This window comes from Takifugu flavidus, chromosome 22 (assembly GCF_003711565.1).
Source record: "Takifugu flavidus isolate HTHZ2018 chromosome 22, ASM371156v2, whole genome shotgun sequence".
NCBI classification, from domain to species: Eukaryota; Metazoa; Chordata; class Actinopteri; order Tetraodontiformes; family Tetraodontidae; genus Takifugu; species Takifugu flavidus.
In genome coordinates, this window is record NC_079541.1 from 2,607,501 (window position 1) to 2,627,844 (window position 20,344).

A 20,344-nucleotide genomic window follows, 5' to 3' on the forward strand; every position below is an offset into this window, starting at 1 on the left:
CCCCATGTCAGCAGGAAAGAAGGACGTTGGGGGGGGGGGGTGAGACACCTGAAGGGACGCGAGAGACGGGGGACAGGAGCTGGACCAAAGCGTCTCTTTTATGTTGTTGGTTGTTTTTTTCCCAGAATTTGATGCAACAGCTTTAAAAAGACAAACTGGAGGTTGTTAAATGATATATGAGGAAACAGCTTATTATGTGTGTGTGTGTGTGTGTGTGGTGTGTGTGTGTGTGCGTGTGCGTGTGTGCGTGTGCGTGTGTGTTTCATTTCAACACACTTTTGTTTATAGGGCAGTTCCGGACTGTCTGATTCTGACCCGTGAGACGGTCTCATGTAAAACCAGCCTCAAAGGTTAAGGATGTTAATCGCCCATGTTTTGGCTAAGTTAGCATTGTTTTACAAGTTAGCATTGTTTTACAAGTTAGCATTGTTTTACAAATGACAAACAAAGACCCTAAAGTGCACCAAATGTTTCGCAATAGTATTGAGAGCAAGGCTGTGCTGGGCTGTTCCGTGCTAGCCCGTTCCCACAGCACCTCTAGTGGCGCGCTGCGGTACTGCGGCTGCGATAGCATCGCGAGTTAGCGCGTCCGAGAGGTGGATCCGCTCCAGGAAAACGCAGCCGAAGCGGCCGTACTCACTCGTTGCCCCAGTCTAATCTGGCTGTGATGTGCTGCTTGACGTCCCGCATGCGGTCGTGGGTCAGGTGACCCACCAGCACCTGCCGCCTCAGGTCCAGGATCTCGTTCATCACGTGCCACAGCCGGTGGAACAGGTCCCCCTCGTTCCTCTGCGGATCAGAGAGGGAGGGAGAGTCAACCGGGGACGAGAGGACGGGAAGACGACGGGAAGACGAGACAGAATGAGGATAAACCAGATGAAACCAGTTTGTGGTGGAAAAGCAACAGAATCGTCACTAAAGGAGCAAAACAGGCAATCAGAGGGGGCTGTATGCTAATTAGCTTCAGCCTCCTGCTGCGATTTGCCACGGATGTTTGCCTGGAAATCTTCGGAATTCAATCGGCTTCCACAACAACTCAAAAGGCCACAAAGTCCCTCAATCGGACCCATAAAATCCTCGCCGGGAGTGCGGCTAACGCTAACGCTAACGCTAGCGCTTTCTTACCACATACAGCTGCTTCCACATGGCGCCCCACTCTCGGAGCGTGGACGTCATCTCCGTGATGACCGAGTCCTCCACCGGGACGACCGTCTCGAACTGCCTGCGAACACACCGGCGAGAGGTTAAAATCGCCAACGCTGGACGGGCGAAGGAGCGCGGACGTCCCGTTACCCTTTATTCTTGATGTGGGCGTTCCTCAGGTGGACGTAGCTGGACGGGAAGATCCCCTGTTGAGACAAAAACAGCTCATTCTTGTTCCGCTAATGACCTCGAGCGCTGTGCGCCTGAGAGCGTTTGCCCACCTTGACGTTGGGATTCTTCAGGATGAACCCTCGGTACCAGCCTGAGGAGAAGGAGCACGGCCAGAATTAGCCGCGGGAAAACAGCAACAACGACCAGCGATGCGACAATGTGCCGCGGAGCTGCTTGAGCATGCTAACGTTTCTCATTTTGGAGCACGGGTCAAGTTAGCTTGAAGCGTTTGAAAGCTATCTGACTTTAGATAAGAGCATTAGCTACACGGCAGCAGTGTAAACATTCTATATTTTCCTAATCTCTGCTGGATTTAGCGTAAAATAATCTTTTGTTATTAACAGAAGACACGTGACAGGTTTAGCTAAGCTCGATATACCTGAGGGACGAGTTAGCTGACATGCTGGTTCTGGAAGGAGGCGAGATAAAGTCCAATTGTCATTGCTACATGCTAAGCTAGATTGAGATGACTGAAGCGCAAAGAGAGGACACGATAAGCTAGTTTTTAACATTCCACGTGGGAATAAATGGCTTCCTCTCCATTAGCGGCATTCCGGATGACGGATTATTCCGGCTGTGCCTCAGACAGGAAGTGAGGCGGGACGCGTGCGCGCCCCCGTTGGGACGTTTACGTGTTTCGTTTGCTCCCGCGGTAAAAAAGTTCTACAGTGTTCTAGAGAACCGTACCTTCACATTTCTCCAGGATCTGAACCGTGTCTCCGATTTCCAGTGGGAGGCCGTGCTGGACCGTCCCTCGGAAGCTGGCCAGAACTGAGAGCAGAACAGACAGAACACCCACGTGAGCGCTTCTCCCAATGTTTGTTGTTTGGTTCCCGGAGTTTTACAGTGCAAAATAAGGTCCGAGCACATCGGGAACGCGGAGCGGAGAGGCGGTGAATCGATACTCCGTTTATAACACGGGTTATACAACGAGGCTACGCCGCCGAGCTACACAGTGGCGTCCCCGGAGTTAGCAAACAGCATCTTTCACGTGATCGGAAAAGTCCAGTGGCGATCCGGAGTAATCCGATTATTCATTATTCAAGTTCCAATGAGAGACAAAGACTAAAAAACAAATGAAGTTGTGTATAAGCATGTAGCTTATTACCAGCTCTATTAGCGCCTGTATGCTAACAAGACCCGATGTTTTGGCGCTTTGGTCCGATAGAAGGGCTAAAAGTTCCGATCCCCTTATTAGAATGATCTGGTAATCGGATTATCATGTCAACGTTGTCAGTATCCACGATTTTACAGAAAACCCGTCAACTCCCGAGTCTTCCTTTCAGACAGAATGCTAAGCAGGCAGCATGTTAGCTTCATCGACCAGCCCACTGGCCGCAGCCTGAAGCCCGTCAGTCTCGCTCAGGCAGCGCACGATGATGCGCACGTAGAAACAGAACTGCTGACAGACCCGTCAAAAGTCGCTACGGGCGTCTGCGCAGGACGTGCACGCTAACGCTAGTCGCTCACGTGCATTCACAGGTGAAACAGCGTTGGCAACAGTGACACCTCGTGCTCCTGAACGCACCCTGAGCCTCCGACCACACTAGCGTTAGCTTAAACTGAAGCATCGTCAGTAAAGGAGAAAACAATTCAGGGTGTCCGGATGACTTACACCCACATCCTCTCTGAGCTGAAGCTGACACACACTCAACACACACACACACACACTCACAGTGTGTGTGTGTGTGTTGAGCTCCGCTAGCTCCTCGTTATCCCCGAGCAGCAGAAACACCATCTTTACAAGGGATTTGTCCCAAGTGCACATCTGACTTTTCAATTCTTGACACTGAGAGGAACAAGAAACACACACACACACACACACACACACACACACACTTAAAGTGTGCCCAATGCATAAATTATCCGAGTGATTCTTCCAGCTGCAGTCGGCTGAATTATTCAGCCTTTTTCCTTTCTTACTTCCCGCCTGCTGATCCACGAGCAGGCGGGACGCTGCCGTCTGTCCGTCTGTCCCTGACGGCCCGTCATCCGTCAGGCTGTCAGCCGACCGTGGTGGCTCGCCGCCAAAGGAGGCAGAGTCGAGACGGGAAAATTTTCCCATCTGTCGACAACCAAAGCACAGCAAACTCGGAGACCCCGCCCACCTCCCCAAGATGACACGCCCACCTCCCCAAGATGACACGCCCACCTCCGACCCCTGGTCCTCTCCGCCAGGCCAAACCATGATGGCCGTGTGCGAGTGTGTAGCATGAGTGAGAGTAGGAGGTAAGTTTGCATGCTAATGCTAACACACAATACTTGTCTACCAACCTGGTTTGTGTCTTTTTCACGCTAACAATGAAAACAGGGATCAGAACGATTACCTGTGTTTGCTAACAAAAGGCTTCCTGTCTCATATTAGCCTTGCGTGATCGGTTGGTTGTCTGAACAGGAAGTGAACGAATGACGACCAGGCAGGTACGCCGCTAGCGCCCAAATCTCGGTTGTTTTAGATGCACATTTACAAAGATTTGTCTCCTTTTGCTGCAAATCACATCAAATTTCTTTGAAGGCATCCAACGTGCTTAACCTGATTACCGGCGCCTTTCTCCTCTCTGACTGTTCCGACAATGATCCGTGCACGGAATCCACTCCCACGTGCTAATTATACAGCTTTTATGTCATTATTATGCTAATGCAACGGCGCGGCAACTGGTGGCGCTCCAACCCGCCTGCGCGGCTGCCAAAGCTGCATCATGAATATTTAGATGTCTTGTGGGAATAGAAGTGCGAGCGTTAGCGAACGCGCGCAAGTGTTTAGCGAAAACAGGTGGATGCGCTAATATTCCGGCGCGGCGTCTGAATTTTTTTTTTTCAGGTTTCGGCATATCTGCTTTTCCAGAGTTCAACGCTCACATCCCGCTACGTGGCATCGTGGCTCAAACATGCTAGGTCTTAGCCAGATGTGTCCCTCATCAGCGCCGCCGGACCGTAAATATCCATAAAATAACGAGGCGCAAACTGGATAAGAAGGAATCTCGTGCTTCCATCACAGGTGGGATGCTGGGAAACGGCAGAGGAAACAAGGTCGGAGGCGCCTGAGAGCGACGCGGCCGTGGACGGGGTTCAGCCGGGCGGCCGGTGGGCGCGTGCAGGCGCGGAGGGCTGATTACAGCGTGGACAAAAGCTGTCGGAATCGCCCGAGAGGAACGGCTTCTCATTTCTCCTTCCAGGATGATGGTGGGGGGGATAGGGGAGGGAGGGGGGTACAATCAAAAACCAACAATAGCTTTTCATTCACGCGACAACAGAAGGTTTGTGAGCTGTTTTATTTAGCTTGGGAGCACTATAGCATCACTGCTAATGGAAGCATCCAGGGTTGATGAGAAGAGCCTGCTGTGACGGGTAAATATAACATTAGCTGCTTTGTTAGCATCGGAAAGCTACGAACGGCCTGGTCCACTGGCCCAAAGAGCAGAATCACAAATGACTCAGATTAACCACAAATGTAGGTCAGAGCACTAAAACCTCACCTCGGTACCACTCATTAATCTGTGTGTGTGTGTGTGTGTGTGTGTGTGTGTGTGAGGGTGAGAGGGTTTCACATCTAGCTAAGTGCATGAGACAGCGCGGCAATGCCAAAGTTGGGAAGAGATGATTATTTTAAATCTCCTCGGGGGTTTATCTCACCTGCATGCATGTGTTCATTTCCTTCTTCTTCTTCTTCTTCTTCTTTTTCTTTTGTGGTTATTTTGGATGTATGACATCATTCTTACTGTTTTTTTGTGAATCAGGAAAGGGAATATTTCAAGGGGTGGAGGGAAGTCGGCGTTGCAAATTCTATTCTTCAAATTCAACATGTCATCATCAAACAGCAGTGTTTCACATTAGCATTGTCAGTTAGCCACCGCAGTAGGTGGATGGGGGGGGGAGGGTACGACGGTTAGAAACGGGAGTGAGGTGAAACGCCCGTTCAAATCTTTGAGTCGGGCGGAGCCCCACCCGACCCAGACGATCACAAACAGGAAGTCCCCTTGTGTCCACCTGCCTTTAGCTGCAGATGTAACTTTGTTAGCAAATATAGCTGCAGCCGCTAGTTTCTACATTTTGTTCCCTTCAACCTGACATGGTTTCCTCTGCACATCTTGGTGTGATATTGCTAACCTTTGTGGTACATCACCTGCTGCTACATTAGCTACATTCTAGACCGAGTTGCAAGCTAGCATGGCAGCCACTAAAGGAAGTGAAAGGAGACAAATATGTCAAAGGAAGTGTGTTGATGATGAATAATGAAGAAGAGGAAAACCACATTTCTTCTCCAGCAGCGTGACAATTTGATTTTTCTGAGCTTTTCAGACTGACTAAAGTTTGGGAACACCAAACGAAGCCAGATAAAGGCTCAATTAGCTTATATGCAGCTCAGTTCTCCAGAAGAAAAAATGCGAATTAGCTCGAAGCTTTAATTAATTCGGTGTTAGCTTAAATGATGGGTTGAATCACGGCGCCCTGTGGCTAACTCTTTAATCCTTCCAGCTGCTGAAACAAATGGCCGCCAAAGGGTTCAAAACGTTCCCAGAGACCCGCTGTCCAACCACTGCTGCACAGAGTCGCTAATTTCAACGCACGGATCTGCCATTTAGGGCGTCAACGAAGGGAACCACCAGAAAATAGCATCCCAAACTCAGGCTGGACTAGCGTGCTGCTAACGAAGCCGTTTGTGTGCCTCAAAATGTGTCATGTGCCCACCAAAATCCACGTTGCTAGCTTGGATTGCAGGGCCGGCCCTCTCTGCATCTGCACTGAGCCGTGAACGCCGTACGGCGGCGTCTTAGCTAAAACCCGCTGGGTTGCCGCACGGCAGTCGCCTCGAAATACATTTGGCATTTTGTGACACACGTGCGGTCCGAGCCAACAGACGACGGTTGGATTTCCAGGGGCTGGCCTCCTCCGCGCTAAAATTAAAGCTATTGTCCGGCACTCTGCGCCGCCTGGCGTGACGGTCTGTGACGCCCCTGCAGCGAAAAGGCGCAGCGATGTTCTGCGGTTCCCCTTTGGCGACGGGGCTGAGGGGCAGACCGGAAATGACAAGATTTCGCAGCTTTGTTAATGCGACAGAAACCACAGAATGGCCTAAAAATACATGCAAGCGTGCAAGGAGCTGCAGCTAACTGCATGCTGTGCACCAACAAGAGCCTTTTTAATCGAGTTAGCTACTTTTAGCTGCAAAGGCGACTGACGACTGCCTTTAGCGGTTGAAGCTACGATATTCAACGTTTCCCAGTGACGAAAAACTGTTGCGCCAATGTCAGGAGGACGCTGAGATTTTGCAGTATCGTAGCCAACACAGTGGGAAAGCTCTGCAGCAGGTTGCTTGGTTACTAACCAGAGGAGCAAAAGGCTGCCGGCCAGCTGGGCCGTGCACGTGCGTGCGGTTTTCCAGCATGGGGTCCAGACGCACGAATGAGGCGCCGCCTTAAAAACGGCAGCACGCGCGAAAAAATGATGAGACAACGACGGTGGCCTTGGAGCGGAGCCAGAACAAATGAGTGCAAAGTCACAGGAAGTCACACACACACACACACACACCACACACACACACACACACACACCTGCCTAGGGGTTCTTCTCAAGGGCACAGATGGCAGGTGCAAGCCACCGGAGCAGCTTATTATCCGTCAACTATCCACACTCCATAACAATAACAAAAGAGCGGCTAAGCTAACCAGGGTTGACAGAGTTGCTGTGCACGTCGGCTGATCGGGCTGTTCAGGAGCGAATAAAGAGGCTTTCAGTGTGAGATTTCTGTGCACCGCTGGGCGATTTGTCTGGAGAGGCAGGAATTTGTAAGCTCCTCCACAAAGGCTTCCGAGTCCAAAGGGCAGGGCCGGCCCTCGGACTCCAGCGGGACTGCGTCGACCAAAGACTCCCGTCGAGGCCCCAAAAGTTATTTCAGTCCCTCGCTGCCACTTCTGAGCACATTTGTGCACACTGGGAGTTTAACTGACACGAGCGGCTAACCACACGTCACCGGCTTTTTACACGAAGGTGCAGATTCAAAAGGTTCTGAAACAAGGCAGGAAATGGCCTCCTCCGCTCCGTCACAATTGTTCACGACAGCGGTTTTGAAGCTACGCGTCCTCAAACTGATGCCACATGACGAACGTTTGAAAATTAGCTTTTTTTTTTTAGCAGTTCAGAGTAGTGCTGTGGTAGTTTATTAGTCCACCCTCCAACACTTACAACGATATCGACGATGTTATTAAGCTAGCAGCATGTATAACTGCCAGATTGTCCTGAGGTCGATGACTGCGAAAAACTTGCCATTAGCGCGGCTAAAACAGTCCAGACAAAATGGTCGTGAAGCCACAAAGGTCTCGTGTCTCATCTTCATAACCCCTTTATCTCTTCAGGGGCCACGGGGGAGGTCCACATCTGGATGAGTCCCCAGTTCTTTGCAGGGCCCTATATGAGCATTTGTGGGTTCAGTACCTTACTAAAGAGTACCTGGGCAATTATCTGAAGGTGTTCTAGCACCTTCTCCTATTACCAGAACACCCTTCTTCTCTGGCCTGGGGCTGGAACCAAGAACCCTCCGCTTTTGAGGCTAGTTCCCAGCAGACTGAGCTACCACCACCTCCTAAAAAACTCAAACCCAATAAAACAGATTTGAACTGACATCATGAGCAGTCGGGCTGACTTTCAGGATCGATGGGAAAACAAATGTGAATAATCATAAGCAGCATTCCTCAGCGTCCACATTGATCCCAAAAACAGGCAGCAGGATTCTGGAGGGACTAGCTAACAACAACCAAATTGAGAGAACAAAAATAAAACGTTTTCATGCTGCGGTCCATAAAATATGGTGCACGTGGGGAGGGGGGAGGGGGGGGGGGGGGGCATAACTGTCATTCTTTCCTGGAAACTGCTGGAAAAAACTGCTGGAGTCCCCGGAATGTAAGCGCGGCAACCGTCGTCGTATCGACTCGGTAACTCGGTAACTTGAGGACAGCCTGGATGTGACACGAAGGAGGAAGAGACCTTCCTTCCTTCTGCCTCGGCCGCCTCTCCACTCACTTTCTGCCAGGAAGCAGAGGCCTCGCGACGCTTTCCTCTAATCAGCTCTTGGAGCCGGCGGTGCTAAGGGGGGCGGGTGACCGGGCCCGTTCCAAAATAGCCGTCTTTAGAATGAGGTCCGTTGTGCTGTGCGATCGACGCGTGTGTGCCTAAACATACTTGCGGGGCTAAAGGGGCTCAGCTGTCAGAGGCGCTATTTTCCAGCGACCCGCATGCCATCGTTGGATTGCCGAGGATTACTGCTGGGAGATGAAGGAAAGGGGGGGAAAAAGAGAGAACTACTGTGGTTTGGAGCGGTTTCCTCCAGGAATCAGATCTGGGCAGACGGGAGCGTGTTTGTCAGAGCTAACCACGTAGGAAGTGATTCATCCAAGAGCTACACTCGGGAAGCCACTCCAGGCTGCTCGCACAATCACACGAATAATTAACAGACTCTCAAGTGTTGCACCTGAAAATTCCCGGCGCCTGCTTTGAAATTCCCTCCGGCCGGACGAGCTGCCACACACACAGACTTAATCTGATTCATTAGGGGAGGGACACTGTCCAATTAGACAACAACAACAACAACTTCTCTTGTTGGGGGTCGTGAGTGGACATGGTGTCGCATTCACAGTCCAGATCTCTTCTGCACGGAACCAGAAAACCCTGATAACCGTCATGGTGCACCTGTGTTTGGGACCAGGGTCCACCATCTTGGGGATTCTTAAACTCTTCGACTTCAAAGCTCAGCTAGCTTGTGGGCAAAGACGTTCAGGAAAGCCTGGACATTGTTGTCCGTAGCTCCTCTTTTTTGGCTCCGTTTTCCGGAGTGAAAGGAGGGAAAATTGTCCCAGTTTTGTGATTCAGGTCTGCAGTTGTGCAGAATAATGTCTGTGATTAAACAGAACTTCTACAGGAGATCGCAACCTGAAGGAGGGAGGGGGGTGATTAACTTCAGCACTGCGTTTCGCCTGCGAGTGAGCGGGACTCTACAAAGCGGGTAGGTAGCTTCGCTCGGTGGCTGTTGCTCCCCTGGGGGGAGAGAGTATAAAGGCTGTAATGAGCTGCAGAGAGTTCCTGAAACACAAACACAGGCGAAGACAGACTCCCCGGGGTGGCGTTCCACAAGCCTCCCAAGCTCAGATCCACAGAAGAACCGTCAAGTGACGCCCCACGACGCGGAGTGCGTCCTGTGTGGGACTGTCCGGGGTGTGTTCCCGACCCGTGACCCTGGCGGATGAGCTCACCACATCCAGAGAGGGATAAAAATCCCACAGACCTCAAACCAGCTCCACCAACCCGGGTCCGTGAGGAGCTTGGCGGGTTGACGCATCACCAGTCCTGATGCCTGGAAACATCCCCCCCGCAAATCAATGGAATAGTTCAATCAGCCACACGCGCTAAATATAAGCTTCCCTTTTTACCTCCGGAAACAACAGCAACGCCGGCAGCTAGGCTAGCACATGTCGTAAATGCGCATGGAGCCATTCAATATTTTTAGCTGCACATTATGTCAACGCAGCTCAGCCAGAAAAGCCAGGGTCGGGCCGGGTGGGCCGAGAGAACCGAGGCTTCACCCCATCTCTGGGAGGATTACCTCAATTAAGAGGAGGGGTGTTCTCTCGCCAGAGGACGCCGCTAGCAAAATCCATTCTGGCAGATTTTTGAGGGTAAACTTATGAAAGGAGTTTTGACTTCAAAGTGTGAAAGCTGACACGGGCCCAAGGTCGACGTGGACGCCGTGACAGGTCATTAGGCTCCCGATAAATAGCGAGGAGGACACTTGATACTGAAAGAGATTTCCATTATTGATCCATTTGCATCAGACCTTATCTCCGGTCGGGCCTTGATGCTATATTAAACCAGTCCACCCTTGGGACTGAAATGGAAACCCCCGCGGTGTCATAATAGCATTTTATCACTCATAACTGCCTGGTACCCAGACTTCCCTATTGCCCCAACACCAGTGTTGTGGTTTTATAGGGGGACAAATTACTCAGAATAGCCAGAGGCCTAAAGAGGTATGGGAATTATCCACTGGAGAGGGGGGGTCTTAGAGGATCATAGTCTGCACTCGTGTCAACATAATAACATACAAATAATAAATTATGCCTTCATGTCAGCTGCAGGACTGAACCAACCGCCCGAGGGGTCCGTCCACCGTCTCCGTCCATACAGAGGGCTTTTAGCTGAAGCACAAAGGGAAGAGGAATGGGGATGGGGGGGTTCCTTCGCGTTAGCCCTCTCGCCCCCTCACAAAAGGGATCCATTTCAGCCACTTTTAGCGGTGCCGCTGTCCGCTTTTAGTCACTCAGACTCCCTCCCCTGAGGGCGCAACTGGTGGAGAGGGGAGAATAAAGAGACACCAGGTGGATGCGAGAGCAAGGTTAGCAAACATGCCGCCTCGTGCTGGTCTCACTGGTAGCCTTTTTCTGGCACTGCCTAGAGGAGCACATCTAAAACAAAAGGTTCTGCTTTCTGTTCAACATTTTGGGAAACACGATTATTTATTGCTGCTAATGGTTCATACAGGCAACACGGTTCGATTTAGTCAACGAGGGGAACTCCGACCAGTTTGTCTTTTTCATTTGACAAGCGCAGCGCAGGAAAGGCAGGCAACCATCTAGCATGAATCCATCCAACCAGACTGTCTTAAATCTTTAGACCACTCTGAAGGAAAACAGGGGCGCATTAACAGAACCGAGGACGTCTCCATAATAAGCCTCCATCCTGCTGAAGCTTGACGTCAGAATCCGGCAAAGCCGATTCAGCAACACACCTTGTCAAAAAAAGGCGCTAATGCAACGGGACATCGATGCTGACTCGGCCCGATCCTAACAGACAGTTGATAGCATATTGGTGGGTCAGGTTGTATTGACCTTAAGACTACCTAAAGATGAGTAAATGTGGCGGCCATTTGAAGCCACGATAAATCAAAGCCTAATACTCCTCGATGTACGGTTTTATATTCTGAGAGCCGGTACACCACATCCGAGGAGGTGCCCTGGTCCCCAGGTCCCCTACGATTGAAAGCGAGAGCTAGCGTGTGGTCTCAAACACTGTGTGTGAGCACTGAGAACCTGCAGGCTCCTGCTTCACTTATAGAGCTACTCGTCCTTTCTCTCTCAGCGAGAAAACAAGCATGTGTATTTGCCACAACCCCCCCTTCCCCTTCATCTCTTTGTTCTATGTTTAATGACAGGAAATGAAATAACCAGCCTACTGGATCAATAGAGGGAATTTTCCTGGCTTCCACAAGTGGAGCACAAACAAAACAGACCTCACAATGTACTGCGATGCCAACCTTTGGAAATACTTGAAGAGGACTGAAAAGGCCCCATTCAATCAATGATAAGAGGCAGGAAACAGGAAGACGCTTCCCTCCTCCCCTCGCTCGGATGAAGCTTCAAATGATCTGGTGCCATAGATGCTTTGGGGGGACTTATTAATTCAATACGAGTATTTGTCTATGAAATCTGCTTGTGCCTGCCTGGTTGGAATGTTTTAATGTTAACTGGATAAACATGCTAAATAGGAAATGTCTCCGAAGAGGAGACACAAGAACTGAACTGGGTCGCACTTGGAGATTCAGTCAAGCTGATGAATTAATCAGGCTCTCTGGGGCAACAACACTCAGCAACACCAACACAATTAGTTTGGGAGTTTAGAGGAATTGTTAGTGAACCAGAGACTTTTTACAGGAATCACATTTTTGAGCTTTGTCACAAGTCTTTGTTGAGCCAAATTTCAAGGGTGGACCCCCTTGGTTCTTCTGCCTGACATGTCAGAATTGAGAAAAGTCTCATGCACATCTGAATTCTTCTACAAATCAAAGCTTTTTCAATCAGCTGTGCGGTCTTGCATGCTAAAAATCAATTGTCATCAAGCCGAACATCCCAGCATTAAATTGGCTGAAAACAAAGAAGAAAGATGCAGGACAGAGAGAGACGGCGAGGGAGGGACGCGATGAAAAGCCCCCTGAAAGTCAACCTGACATTAAACCAGCTCCTCCGAGAGAGGAAGTGAGGGAGGTGAGGAGGACGGACAGCGGGCCAAGTTTAGCATGCGGGAGGTTGACATGCAGGAGGAGAACCAGGCCGCCATGGCGACGGCACAGCGGATCACTCTCACACATAGAACAGAGAGATGCGCTGGGACGAGCAGGTAGCGTTGACGGCCAAGGTCAGGGTGGGAGGTGACAGACAGAGCGAGGAGATCTGGGACGATCAACAAGCGCCTCTGATACGACGCACTAGTGTGTCCCTTCAAGCTTCTGGTGGTTTTGGGAAATAAAATCAATGAGAGCTTATTTATTGAGTGTGAACAGGACGTTACTGTCACAGTGCTGCTTCTTGATGAGGGACACTAGCATTAGCTGTGGGTTGAGCAACATTTCTAGATGATTCAATGAAACCACACCTGCTAGGAATCAACCGGACGGTGACATTTGTAACTGATGTTCTAATCTGAGGCCTCTGCGGCATCTGTAGCACGTTATCGTATTCAGACTCGTGGGTCTCTGAGGCACAAACACCATACAGACGTGCACGGATGCACATGCACAGACGTACCACTGAATACCCAGAGACAAGCACCAACCTTGGGTGGAATTGTTTAGCACAGGAGCTGTAAACACAGACGGTATCTGGGGATATTGAGGACAGGTGAGTATGGATCAGGAGGAGGGATAGAAGGGGGGGCAGGTGTGGAAGAAAGATAAAGGTGGAACAGCATGGCGCACAGATCAAGGGATTGTGGGTAAATGAAAGGAAGGATGGGGGTGAGATAGAGGAGACTGCAGCGTGACCTGCTCTCTCTCCGCAAACGCTTCACTTTGGGGGGGACAGGAAGCAAAACAGAGGCTGGACCCTCACTCAAATACAAACTAAGAACACGCAGAGCAGGGAAACGCCAAGTCAAGGTCGAGCAACGGTTGCTCCAGGCCTTCTGTCTGACAACCTCTACTGTCTCCCCGTGTTGAGGTTAATCCTGTCTGTCGAACTGCTGATAAACTCCTGACAACTGAAATTACCGCCAACTCTCTTCGTATCTTCACGATTTTATAGCGTCTGTTTACATGATAACGAATATCCAAATCTTGATCCGATTTCTGGAGTTAGTCAGACGATTCAAGTGCTGGTGTCAACAGCATCGTGCAATGTGATTCATCAGATAACAGCCATTATCAGATTATGCGGACTCGGATTCACGGACTGAGATTTCTCCCCAATACTCCCCAACAGTCCCCAATATGCCCCAATACTCCCCGACACTCCCCAATATGCCCCGGTACTCCCCAATACTTACCAATACTCCCCAATACTCCCCAATACTGCCCAACACTCCCCAATACTCCCCAATACTCCCCAATACTTCCCAACACTCCCCAATACTCCCCAACACTCCCCAATACTTCCCAATACTCCCCAACACCCCCCAATACTCCCCAATACTCCCCAACACTCCCCAATACTGCCCAACACTCCCCAATACTCCCCAACACCCCCCAATACTCCCCAATACTCCCCAACACTTCCCAATACTCCCCAACACCCCCCAACACTCCCCAACACCCCCCAACACTCCCCAACACTCCCCAATACTCTGAAGTCTTCATACACGTACACCTGTTAATTTGATCATAGAAAACGTAAGTGACATCACAGCATTAAGGGAAGCCAAACACCAACAAACATGGAGTATAAACGGAGGAGCTTGTAGCCTACTGCAGCTAGCGCCCACATTAGTACAGCAAACCTTAAGTCCAGAGGCGTTGCCGTACTTTCTCCCCAACCACCACTTTTTATTCCTCAGTATATTACTGTAAACATACTGCACAGTATCGTCATCATAACAGAAGCGTCAGCCGTGACATCCCCCCACCACCCAATGGTCAAACGTGCGATCTCATGGAGACACTGTGAAATAACAACATCAGTTGGAGTCTTGTCCGTGGTTACACCTCCCCCACTCTGAGAGTGTGAAAGAGTGCGTTAGAGGCTTTTTTCTGTAGTCGGGAATTAACGGGGTAATCGAAGACAAAGACAACCGCGGCTTCACAGTCTTAAATTATGCATATGCCCTTTAAGCAAGCCTTGACACTCTATTACCCCTCTGTGATGCATTAATGTGGTCAGATTTATCCTCAACTAGCCCAACTTCACTTTTATCAGCATGTTAATTATGAATTAAGCACACTGGTGGATGTTAGCCCAGGAAGCTGTTGGGGAAAGTAAGATTTATGGGGAAATGGAAGGTCAGGACAGTGCAGTGGGTCAGCCACACACACCCGGACGCGAATCAATGCGTGCTTCATTCGTGGTCGATACACGCCGGTGCTGATTACACAGAAATGGACCGACGCCATTTTTCCATTTTCAAAATAAAATTGGATAAAAAGGTCTCTTGACAAGCAAACGGCTCCCCTCACCCGCCAATCATGCTGATTATCATCGGCAGATGTCCTTGGCCTGTGAAACGGCCCGTCAGTCATGTTTTCAACAACACACACACACACACACAGACACACACACTCTACCTTCAGAGGCTCTGCTGAATTTCTAAGAGGAACCGTTAGCCGTTAGCACGCAGGGGTCACGATTTGTAGCCACGCCCCCGAGGATGGAACACTTGCGTTGTTGCACTTGGTGAAACGTTGGCTCAGGGAAGAAGAAACACGGTTTGTGTCGCCAGCTCCGGTCAGATCCACCAGGGCTTCCCCCGGAGGTGGAAGGGAACAGCGAAAGATTTCCACAACGCCAGGGCGAGAGGACGTAATTGCGCCTTTCCCGCCATGTGCAATACGCAACGTCTGTGCGGTTTGGGTGTTTTCTTTCATAATTGAGGGTTCCGTAATAAATAGAGCGTGATTTAATTGAGCTGGCAGTGGCCCAGCAGCCCGCATCATTGTGCGTGTTTGTGTGACCGGAGCTATAATAGCCAGGATGAATCAGCGCTGACTGTAGCGTGCACGTCGGCCTGTCACACGTCACATGTCGGGCAGGATGTTTACCTCTCCTACTCCGCTTCGCTTGATGGTTGCACCAGAGGCCGAGGGCCGCTATTGCGAAGCAGCGAGCCAGAGAAGCAATGACAAGCTATTTGGTGTCACCTCCCCTCCTCCGCCCTCATTGCATCCCAAACAGAGCTATCATGGTGGAATGCCCCCCCCCCCAGAAACAACCTGCTAATTCCCTGTGGAGATGGAGGGTGAATTTAGGGGTAACAGGGCAGGACGGAGGCCCCGACAATGAGCCCCGACAATGAGTCCACCCTTGACACGCGCCAGCAGCCTCCAACCCCCCCCACCACCTCCTCAAGGGAGACCAGGAAATCCTGGGGGCCCTGGGGGGGGATTCAATCAGGTCGCTCTGTCTTGGTCAGATGCTGCAGGATGTGGGCGAAGCGCTCTTAAATCAGGACTGCGTGACGAGCCGAGCCCGTCGGTGAGTTCCACTTGCGCGCGCGCACACGCATGCGAGCTAGCTCGTTAAAATACTTTAATTGCGTGTCAGAATCGCGATGTCGCGCTTGATTGGTTGCATCACAGCCTCCGGTTTCATCCTCCAGCCGGCGTCCAAGTCAAACCGTGTTTGTCTTGGGCATTGAAAAGCTGCTCTTGTGTGCATCCAACACCCAAGATTGCGTTATCTCAGCTACTTGCCTTCCCCTGATCTGACGTAATCCGCCCCTTATCCGTCCTTCTCGGATTAATCAGAAGCGGCAGTGTTTCCACATCCCAACTCCATTTAGATTTCACAATGAGCTCATCAATCAGCCATTTATGCTTCAGGTTAGCAACAGTCATCCCTCCCACTGGTGGCCTGGCGGTGGCCTTGAGGTTGAGGCTCTGTTCATATTTCATTACTAGCATCAACCGTTGTCTTCCTGAAGCACCGTGCTTCCAGTAGACTGGCATCAAAGGCTACAACCGCAATTAGACCTGGAGGTGGACTGGTCTTGTCCCTATTTGGCCAGAGATCAAATGCTCGTGCAGGAATCTGTGGATTCTCTTTGCTTTTAGTTAGCCATCAGCCTACACTCCCAAAGGGGGAGGAGGAACCTGAAAGGGCCGTGGTCATACCATCAACATGCGAGCGCTCCGCTATCCCTGAAAGATCAAACGAGGCTTAAGAGAGATTTGTTTTGATGAGTCTCATCACGAAATCTCAGGTAAATTGTCGTTAAAATTGTTCAGGTCGATGCGAAAGCAGCAGTTGTTCAGCCAGCATGAATAATTTAAAGTGAGACTCCATCTGGGGATCACCGGTTATTCCTGTTGTGGTTATTTATGAAAGATGGGTAAACATTTGGTTATCCTTTCAAATGAAAGCAGCTGTTGCACCCGCGATAGCAGTGATGATTCAGCGATTTTAGCCACGTCATGCTGAGGTTGAGAGGACTCTAGTTTATTTAATCAGCGTTCAGGATATCTCTGATTCGAGGTATTTTTAGCCAATATTAAGGGTGGATGTGAAGCCACTGGGACGAACTGAGAGTCAGAGAATCAGGAAGTGTTCAGAGTTCCTTCTAAAGCCGATTGAGGCAAAAATGTGTCTTTAGCTTAATTCAAAAGAAGTTAGTGTTCCCTAAAGAGTTGGAGCAGGAAAACAAGCATAGTTTAACAAAGGTGGTTGGAAATTGACAACAGAGGGGAAAAAGGAACATAAATGTTAGCTGGTTGTGCACTTTTTCTGTCCCGACAAAAAACCCCTTTCAAAGGTGTCATGGAAACCCAGATATTGAGGGCGAATACACAAATAAATCTCAGATGCGACATCATCACATGAGGCGAGTCGTAACCGGAAGCATCTCCCATGACGCCTCCTTACTTGGCACTGACCAAATGGCTCCAATTCAACACGGAAGCCTCATCAGCTGCCCTCAACGTTAGAATTAAAGTCAAGCTTCCACGTTCTCACGCGTTTGCCTGTCGTGTAACATCGGTTTCTCAACAGGAAAACATCCCAGTTCCTTCCTCAAAAGGCTGCAAACAAGCAAAAACCCTCCAAAGTAAACCGCAGCCCACTTACAGCGGCCTCAGCCTTGTGATTTGACATTATTAAAAAAAATGGGATAGAGAGCATTAATCCAATTAAGGGGCCTTTCTGGGACAATTGAGCGTATTTATCCCACTAAAGAAATGGCTTCCTTTTATACAAGCCTGTGAACTTTGACAGCAGGCGACGGTCGGAGGATTCCATTGGTTTCCCTTTGCGGGATTAAATATAATAAGGCTGCCAGCGATGGAGGGAAACAAGTGTGCAGGAGGGAGGGGGGATCTGGCCGATCCGCGGGCTGGATCCTGCCGATCTGCTCACTTCATCTCAGGTATTATGATCGCTGTGTTTTCCCAGAGGCTGGAGGAGGAGCTGGGCATCATCCACGCAGCAGATCGGGATCTCTGACGGGAATAATTACATTTCAACCGCTGCCCCTTTTTTACGCGCAAGACATTCCTGGCGGCCCAAAAACTCCGTGTGGCTTTTAGATTCTTATTTTTATACCCCCCCACCATTGCGTTTGACGCTTGTTTGTCTCACTTCAGTTTGATCCCCCCCAACCCTGAAACAATGCCCTGCATTTCCGAGACCCCCTTTCTCTGCAGACAAGAGCCAAACCAGTTTGTTTTTTTCTGCAGACGGTGCGTCGAGGGATGCGCACACGCAGCCTCCGGCCGCCGACAAACAGCTGATTTACGCATTTGAAAATTACGGGGAACGGCGAACGCACCTCTGAGTCCCCGACTGCACACTAGTTTCACCCCCATCCCCGCACACGGCGATGAGAAATGGGGCAAAGCACCAGCGAGAGGGGAGGGGAGACGGTGGTGGGGGGGGTGGAAATAATCAAAATGTGGCTGTTCATTTGGCAATCTGCGGGGGGTCAGAGAGACGAGCCGATGCGCTGCAATGTGGCCGTCAGATGAGGAGCGAGGGTCCGATTCAGCCGCCTCCTCCGCGCGCTAAACTCTGGGAAATCTCAGTTAAGAATGCAGGAGATCGCAGATCGCGGAGCACCTCCAGGAACCCTTCACACATGCCGCGAACGCAGAGGATAAGAGAGGAGAAAAAATAAAAATGAATGCATCAAACTTACCCACGCCGTATTTCTCGTGCTCTGTAGGTATCCACATGTTTGTGCTCGGCGCGTTTACGTGAGCGGACGGAGTGGCAGCGAAACGCAGGCGTTTGATGCTGGGTAACGCATTCTACTGACGCGCTTTGCTCCAGTATGTGTTGCGAGTCATTGTTTAGGTTCCAGAGAGAGAGAAAGCGCTGCCGCTGCCGCTGCTGCCGCGACGCGCAGTGGTGCCAAGTCGCGCTGCCTTCACGGACCGTCCGAAATCTGAGCCTATGTACGCCACCACTGAGCTCCACTTCCGAATATTTTATTTGTTTGTTTGTTTTTTTTGTTAAAAAAAAGTCTGTTTCAAGGATGACACTTCCATAACACGGTTTATTTTACCTAAAAGTCTTTAACGGAAAATAGATCCGACCAGCCTGTAGGACACATGAAATATATCATAAATCATGTAGGCTGATATATATATATATGTATATGAAGGCTGAGCTAATACACATGGGGCCCTGAGCAGAGTTCTTTTAATGCGCATAAATTAACCAGGGAACTGCAAATAGGGTATATTCGCTTACATGAGTTCTCTTTTTAAAATGGTTCAAAATAAATAAGCATATATTTTAAAACGTTAGATTAAAGATTAAAGATCATCACAGGGTTGTGTCGACTGAATACTTCCGTGACAGGGTGGGCTATTTCAATCATGGTTCCGGTAATTATGAAGTTAAATTGTTTTGTTTTGATTGAATTTGATTTCGCCATCTCGGTCAAAATTGGTCACAGAAAAACTCCCATCTTGTTGGCGCGTCCCACGGGTGTTAAAATAGCTAAGTGTGTCCCTCAACCCCAAAATGTCCGTCTATTTCTGTGTATCCTGCGTTTGCAACCAGAGAGAATTGCTTTTAAATACGTCTGACCACATGACGTTCATCAAAACAACCGACAACCGACAACTGAACCTTTAACAGGAAACTACAGAGTGGTACGTGAACGCAGCACATCTCAAGCGCAGAGAGAAACGTGAGCGATGCATCCTGGGAATTGTAGTAAAAAACGGTCGAGAAAAATATCTTCAAGAAAGAAAGATTTTTTTTATTTTTACAAATACTTTATTTACAAAAGTGTACCCTGTTGAGAACACAGGACTGACACTAACATAAATAGAATCAACAAACTCTCACTATACACACGAAAAGCTATAGTCTCTCGCCCGGAACAGAAACGGGCACTGGTCTGACACACAGTGATCCATCCTAGAGAGGGAACGGCGGTGGCTCGTCATGCAGGCTCCAGCGGGGGGAGCCGGGGGTGGGGGGCTCCGTCCCTTCCCAGCCGGTTCGCCTACAAGTTGGTGCTCTTGTTGGACAGTTCTCTGAGCTGTTTCCTGGCTTTGCCCATGTGCTTCCTCAATCGAAAGATCTCCGGGTCGGTCAGGTCCGATGCAGCTCTGTTTTATCCAGTGTCTGGCCGAGTGGATGAAGAGGAGCTTGTCGGGAAGGTCAGGGCCCCTCATGCCTTTGGTCTTTGTGAGGAAGGTCTTGATCATACCTGGGGGGTACAAATCATCCCTCTCTCTGTCCACCACCGTGTTTGACAGTTCACTGCCATCAGACGTGCACTCCTGGTCGCTGTCTGTGGCAGCGGCAGCATCCTCCAGCCGCCCAGCTTCTTTGTCTCCACTGTCCTTGGTGACATTTTCTTGTTTTCTGCGCCGCCTTGCAGGAGCAGGCCGCCATTCAGGCGGCTCGGACAAGCCCTGGCCAGATGTCCCTCCTCGCCGCAGTTGAAGCATTTAAGGGCAGAGGAGGTTGCAAAAAGAACGTAATCAAAGTCGTCGACGCGGACAACAAACCGATAATTAAACTCCTCCTCCCTGTTGTTAAGAACCATGTGC

General features: G+C 50.0%; 1 protein-coding gene across 1 annotated transcript in view; it reads right to left on the bottom strand.

Moving 5' to 3' along the window:
* Positions 1–18,710, bottom strand: part of dock4b (dedicator of cytokinesis 4b) — a 49,811-nt gene extending 31,101 nt beyond the window's left edge. Inside the window, 6 exon segments of the mRNA XM_057022030.1 lie at positions 641–789; positions 1,126–1,222; positions 1,294–1,349; positions 1,425–1,465; positions 2,062–2,145; positions 18,469–18,710. Coding sequence (XP_056878010.1) covers positions 641–789; positions 1,126–1,222; positions 1,294–1,349; positions 1,425–1,465; positions 2,062–2,145; positions 18,469–18,505 — 464 coding nt within the window. The 5' untranslated portion in view covers positions 18,506–18,710.
* Between the last annotated feature and the right edge of the window lie 1,634 nt (positions 18,711–20,344).